The 6490-nt window shown below is 55.4% G+C and overlaps 1 protein-coding gene across 5 annotated transcripts in view; it reads left to right on the forward strand.

Moving 5' to 3' along the window:
- CBFA2T2 (CBFA2/RUNX1 partner transcriptional co-repressor 2) overlaps positions 1 to 6369 on the forward strand; it is a 61609-nt gene extending 55240 nt beyond the window's left edge. For 2 of the 5 annotated variants that reach the window (XM_061375607.1, XM_061375612.1), the window contains exons 9-11: positions 1345 to 1416; positions 1730 to 1920; positions 4472 to 6368. In XM_061375607.1, coding sequence (XP_061231591.1) covers positions 1345 to 1416; positions 1730 to 1920; positions 4472 to 4753 — 545 coding nt within the window. In that variant the 3' untranslated portion in view covers positions 4754 to 6368. Of the gene's footprint in view, positions 1 to 1344; positions 1417 to 1729; positions 1921 to 4471 lie in introns of all 5 variants that reach the window. The other 3 variants (XM_061375611.1, XM_061375610.1, XM_061375609.1) reach the window with 3 other exon arrangements.
- Positions 6370 to 6490: the final 121 nt, after the last annotated feature.

The raw sequence follows: 6490 nt of genomic DNA on the forward strand, positions 1-6490 counted from the left end.
TTCTGTAAATTAAATACTTCAGCAGTGCATAACTGTTCTCAATGCTTTGGAGAGAGACAAGTCAGTGGATACGTGGAAGCTCCTGGGTGAGCTCCTGGAGGAAGCAGCTTCTGTTAGTTCTGGGAGAAGGGCATTTTCCTTGTCAGTGAGCTGTACTCGCTGACCAAACCAAGCCAAGTTTATCCACAGAGAAACTGGGGGGTGAAAAGGCAGAAGAAGTGGTTGGTTCCAGCTCTCTTCCCTTCCCAGTCTGTCTACACGATCTAAAATGTCACGGTCTGCTAATTCTTAAAATGCCAAAGACTGCTGTAAATGTAAGAGCTACCTGGCTTATTAATTCTATTTCTATATCATGAGTCAAGTTAACCTTATTGAAGCTGACTGTTTCTCACCTCCAGTATGCAGGGGGTTTGACCATTGTACAAAACCAAGTCTAAAATGCTGGTTTATTCATCTGGATGTGATTCTTATTTCCATCCCAGTAAATACAGTGTGAGCCCATGGGGTGGCTGGGCTGCGTGATGGCCTCATGAGCACAGCCAGCTTTTAGCCCTTTTATATTTAAGTCTGTCATGACTAATACACTTACAGCCCCATGATGTTAAAGGTGATATAGTTTAATATTCTTTTTTAATGAATTGGGAACACCGTTGATGCTTCCTCCCCTTGTGGGACCAAGGGCTGATTGTCACGCTCCATTCCTGTTGTGAGAACTCACAAAGTGCTTTTGTTCTCCCACCAACCTTGGACATGAATCAGTTTTTGTTCTGAGCCTTCAGAAAGTTACTCTGAAGCCTTAAAAACCAGGGACACAGGATGAGGCTTCGAAAAGCTTCCCTGCGTGACTGCAGTCTGTGTTCAGGCCCTTGTGTCACCATCCCCATCTGTCACATTGGCTCTTCGCAGGCTCATGGGTGCTGAGGGATGTGTACACCTCTGGTTGTAAGAGGTCTTGCAGGGCAGTTTGTCATTTCAAGCCTTTGAATTGCCCTTGGGAGTGGGAAGAGCTGTGTTTAATGTAAGCTGCTGGTCACATAGGTTGATGCTCAGAGTCTCTGGCCAGTGCAGATGTTTGGCATACAAACATAGCATAAGCATTGCCTGTTGTTACAGAGTACCAGGAAATGGGTTATACAGGGTCATAAATTATGCAAGGCACTAATTAAATGTTGTAATTTATCATGAGCGTTTGATGCACAGCTTTAGCTGTAGGAATCCTCTGCTCTGAGTTCGAGCTGCTTGATTCTGCCCTGCCCCGCGATGTACGGAGGCACTGCTGGGCACTTCAGCAGCAGCTGGCTGAGACGAGGCTGTGCCAACCTTTTGCTGTGTCCCTTATTCCAGCAGATTCCTTGCGGGAGTTCAGCAGCAGGTCGGGAACGGGCTACGTCACTGAGGAGATCTGGAAAAAAGCTGGTGAGTGTTTGTGAGGAGCTTGGCGAGGGCTTGGCCGCCTCGCCTGCGGTAAACACAGATGCTGCAGCTTTGCTCGGCAGAAACAGGAGCAGCCCAGCTGCAGGAACGCCCCAGGATGTGCACATCTGGCTGCCAACACCCCCAGCCTGGCTTTTCCAAAGGGCTCAGCTCCTTCTGGATGATGTGTGGGGAGCCCGTGGGGCTGAGCCTGGCGGTGCTGGTGCTGCCACAGGGAACACGTGGCTGCACCCCGGTGTCTCTGTGGGGCTCCCCTGCCCCTGGGGCGGGTGCTGAAGCTGCTCTTTCCTTCCAGAAGAAGCCGTGAACGAGGTGAAGCGCCAGGCCATGTCCGAGGTGCAGAAGGCAGTGGCAGAGGCCGAGCAGAAGGCGTTTGAGATGATCGCCTCCGAGAGGGCGCGCATGGAGCAGACCATCGCGGACGCCAAGCGCCAGGCCACCGAGGATGCTTTCCTAGTGATAAATGAGCAGGAGGAGTCTACGGAGGTAAGGTGCCAGGGGACATGCTAGCAGGGGACTTGCAAACACTCCAAGTCTCCAGGTCCTGCCCAGCAGTGACTCAGAGCCTGCAGGTTCCTCATCCCTTTTCCTTTTAGGAGTCTCAGTTCAGTTACTATTACTGTGTGTTATGGGTGCCCTGCCAGGATGCACTTAGCATGGAAAAAAAACCTTTTGCTTTTGATTTTGTTTGTAGGGGAATTGGTGTCCACACATGAAGTCACAACTGGCGTCCATGACCTGGACCCTACTGGAGGGTAGATTTAGGTTAGACTGTAGGCAGTTCTTCCCTGTGAGGGTGCTGAGGCGCTGGCACAGGGTGCCCAGAGAAGCTGTGGCTGCCCCATCCCTGGCAGTGCTCAAAGCCAGGTTGGACACAGGGGCTTGGAGCAAGCTGCTCTAGTGGACGGGGTCCCTGCCTGTGGCAGGGGTTGGAACTGGATGAGATTTAAGGTCCATTCCAGCCCAAACCAGTCTGGGACTCTGTGACCCAGTGCAATGACGAGGATTTCTTGGGATCAAGGGAGATGTGGAAGCAGAAGGATGATGGTGGATGCAGCTCTCCATTTAGCTCAGAAACCTGCTGTGGGGTACTTGATCTGTGCAGAAAATGAATCTCTGTTGTGGGCTTTAAAATAGTGCAGGATAAAAGCTTGGCTGCAGGTGAAGCTTCATGTACCTGATGGTCTCTACCATACCCCACATCATGTGTATTTTCTGGGATGTCGTTGTTCCACTGGATCCCAAAACATGAGCCTGGGCCATGTGTGCTCACCTCATCTCCAGGCCCCCATGGTTCTTGCTGTGTCGTTCCCATACGTGCAGGGGTAGGTGGGAAGTGTTGGTGCAGGGTGGCCATCCCTGCTGTGAGGAGCCTTGTAACACCTAATGAGACGTTGGAATAGAAGGGTTGACTCTTGGTTTGTCATAGCCAGTGACACTGCTGAATGGGGAACTCGATCTACACCTCAGTCATTCATTACCTTCCCTGCTGCTTAATTTGAAGCTCATGGAGATCTCAGCTGGACTGGGCAAGAACTGCACAGCTCATTCCTGCACCACCACTTCCCATCCACGTGTGGTTTGCTTCTTGTTTTAATTTCCTGCACGAACGCAGAGGCTTTTATTTCTGCGGAGCAGAAATGGGATGGGAACGTGGAGTTAATGTCAGCTGGGTCTGTGCGGGCAGCAAGTCCCATTCCCTCCTCCTGTGGGCCTTCAGTCTGGAGCTCGGGAAGCTCCTGTCCCCATGCGCTGCAGGAACCATGTAAATATTAGGTGTTCTTACAGAGCATTCTCTCTGCACTCTGATATGTCCCAGTTCAATCACTGCTGGTTGAATGCACCAGTCAGTAAACACATGATGGGAGTGGGTGGAACTGCTCAGGAAGCCATGGAAGAAATGAGGCAAGCTGGAATTTCTCCTCCAGCCATTCCGGGGAGCCGCTGTCACCCCCCCAGCTCCTCCTGTGCAAGCCCCAGAGCCCTTCCCTGGGGCCATGCTGAAGAGCTGCCGTGTGTTCTGGCAGGTGTAACCTCTGAAGCAGTTTAACCCCTTGAAGTGCAGACAGCTGTAAAGCAGTGCCCCAGTTTTCCAAGTTACCAAGGCTTTGGTGGGGATTTCTGGTTGTGAGTCCTGCTTCAGGAAGCGCGAGCAGCCCCGGGGTCACACTGGCTCTGGAGCAGCTCGCTCCCCACCAGCTCACTTTGGTGCTTTGCCTCCAGCCCATCAATCATCACCAGGAGCTGGTGCTCTGGTGCAGACCCTGGGAGCAGGGAATCTCAGTGCTGCACCCAGCATCTTCCACCACCCCCGTCCCTGCTCCAGCAGCTCTTTGCTTGCAGGCACCGAAGCGGGGAGCAGCCAGAGGGGCAGGACCAGGCTCTGGCCAAGGCTCTTTCTCCGTGAGCTGACCTTGCCCTGCTCAGGGCGCTGCTGACGCAGGGGTGCAGCTGCAGGAAAGCTGATCCATGCCCTGCCTCAGAGCAGCCGCAGCTCCTGGCGCTCACATGGTGCCCGCAGGCACTTCTTTGGTCGGGCTCTGCTCCACTTCCAGATAAGAGCCAGGCTCTGGTGCTGCTTCCACCTGGCTTCAAAGGAGATGTTTTTCCTTTCCAAATGAGCCTGCTCCAGCCTCCTGTGCAGCGAGGCAGGGGGCACGGCACATGGTGCCTGCACAACGCGCTGTAATCCCTGCGGAGGCACTGGGCTGGGAGCGAGACCAAAATAGAGCTGCTTAAAACAGGAAATAAAAAGGCCGGATAGCAGCATCTGCAGCGTGGTTTTTAGCCCTTGCCTGCTGTTTCCTCTATGCATTTGGGTGGAGGATGTGAGCGGTGCATTCTGGCAGGCAGGTTTGGGCAGAGCAGAGTGTGGTTGGTACCCTTGGCAAAGCAGCAGGGATTAATGGCTTGCTCATGTTAATGGTATTAAATCTGGGCCAGAGAGGGGATGAGCGGTCCCCTCCAGAGCTGCTGAGTCAGCACCATCCCGCAGCCCTCAGGAACTGAACCCGTTTTGGTGTCTCTGGTCTTGCAGAGCTGCTGGAACTGCGGTCGCAAAGCCAGCGAGACCTGCAGCGGCTGCAACATCGCCCGCTACTGCGGCTCCTTCTGCCAGCACAAGGACTGGGAGAGGCACCACCGCATCTGCGGGCAGAGCCTGCACGGCCAGAGCAAGCCCCTGGCTCTGCCCACGGGCCGCTCCGCAGCCAAGAGCCTCGACGGCGTTCCCAGCCCAGCCCTCGAGAAGACCTCGGCAACCACGTCCCGCTCCTCCACCCCCGCATCCGTGACAGCCATAGACACGAACGGGCTCTGAAGGGGAAGTTTGGGTTCGCTCCCATTGAGTGGTTTCCCTTGGGGGGGGTTTGAGCCAGAAAACGCCCCACAGCGCCTCGTACCCCGTGACACATCTGACACATGGCGCCGCCTCCTCGCAGCGCCGACGCTCGGGCTTTGCCATCGCATTCTGCCTTTTCCTGCCGTGGCTCATCGAGAACCTTGCCCACAGCACCTCGGTGCCCGTCTCCCTGCAGGGAGAACCAGAGCATCCTTCAGCACTGGAGGACACTGGACGCTCACTCGGGGGGACCTGGGCTCGGTGGGGAGCTGCTGGCGCACGCAGGAGATGCTGAGCATGGGGTGAACAATGGGAGCTCCATCCTCATGGGCCAGATGTGCTCAAGCTCCTTCCTCAGCTTCCTTTCTTCCACAGCATGGACCCGTGCTCCCCTGGCGCCCAGGCACGGTGTCTCAGGTGGCCGGGGGTTGCTGTGAACAGGCCGGAGCTGATTCCCCAGCAGGAGCATCTCGTCCTCTAGTGCAATGGCAAAAGCTGAGCTGGCTCCTCCTCTGCCTGCAGGCTGGCAGCTGGTGGTTGCAGAGGGGGAGGAGGGGATTCATCTGCTCTAAACCAAATGTCAGTACCAGGGAGCTGTGGGCAGTCACTTCTGGACGGTTTTAATCCCATTTGGTGATGGGATGGACGGTTCTGTGTCACCCTGGTGGGACCTTTGCTGGGAGGAGAGCGTGCAGACCAAACCTGGCTTGGTTGCAGGCAGTTACTGCCCTTCCCACCGGGGTGCTGTTACTTTGCTATGCAGAAAGCTTTTGTGTTTCTCACTGCATGGAAGTTGTTGGTTTGGGAGTTTCTGCCGTGGTTTTGAACCAGAGATCCTCACAGGACTGTTACTGTGCTCTCTGCACGCCTTGGCCAAACTAAACACAGGACTTGGTGTCCTCCTGCATCGGTTCTTCCCCCAGCCCTGTGGTGCTGCTCTGACACCGGCTGCACTCCTCTCCTCATCCCCATGGATGTGCCACCACTGCCTTGTCCACCATCCGAGCATCCCAAACATGCAGAGTGAGATCCCGCAAGGATGCTATGGCCGGCCTGGGAAGATTCATTGCTTAGGATGTGTATGGAGGGATTCGGGGCACTGCAGACATCACAGTGGGGCTGTTTGGGGGCACAGTGGGGCTCATCTCATGGTTCATGGACGTCCTGATGGGCTCTGCCCCACTCTCCCACCCTGCACCCCAAGGGGCTCTGGAGAACCATCAGTTCAGCAGAGCCGTGTTCCCATGGCTGCTCCTGGGTTGGAGCCCAATGAGGCGAGTAATTCCCAAGTTAGTTTGGATCAGTTCAGTTGGAGGTGACTGATGGAGATGGGATGGATCACCTGGAGCGTGCTGTGGTGGGGCTGGCTGCCCAGGGATGAACGAGTGCCCTACTGAACCCTCCTGTCCCTGAGGAAAGCTGTTCGGAAGCTGCTGTCATGGGATAGAGCTGGGCAATTCCTGTGCCTGTGAGGTCTTACCATGCAGAAGAACCCCAGAGTCTTTGCCTGGTGTTGAAGACAGCTCTGGTGGCAGCTGGGAGCATCACCCATGGCCCCAGCAGTGCCCTTTGCACCAACACAGCTGCTGGGGGCCGGGCAGGAGGATGCTGAACCTTGGGGTGAAGCGCCCTGACCTGCAGCAGCCTGGAAGCAGGGGCAGCCAGCGGAGTCCTGCACCCCAGGAGTGATGCAGGTGATGGGGTGAGCCCCAAACC

This window comes from Neopsephotus bourkii, unplaced genomic scaffold (genome assembly GCF_033783945.1).
Source record: "Neopsephotus bourkii isolate Nb327-2 ecotype Australia unplaced genomic scaffold, CSIRO-AGI_Nbou_v1 NB_1663, whole genome shotgun sequence".
In the NCBI taxonomy this organism is placed as follows: domain Eukaryota; kingdom Metazoa; phylum Chordata; class Aves; order Psittaciformes; family Psittacidae; genus Neopsephotus; species Neopsephotus bourkii.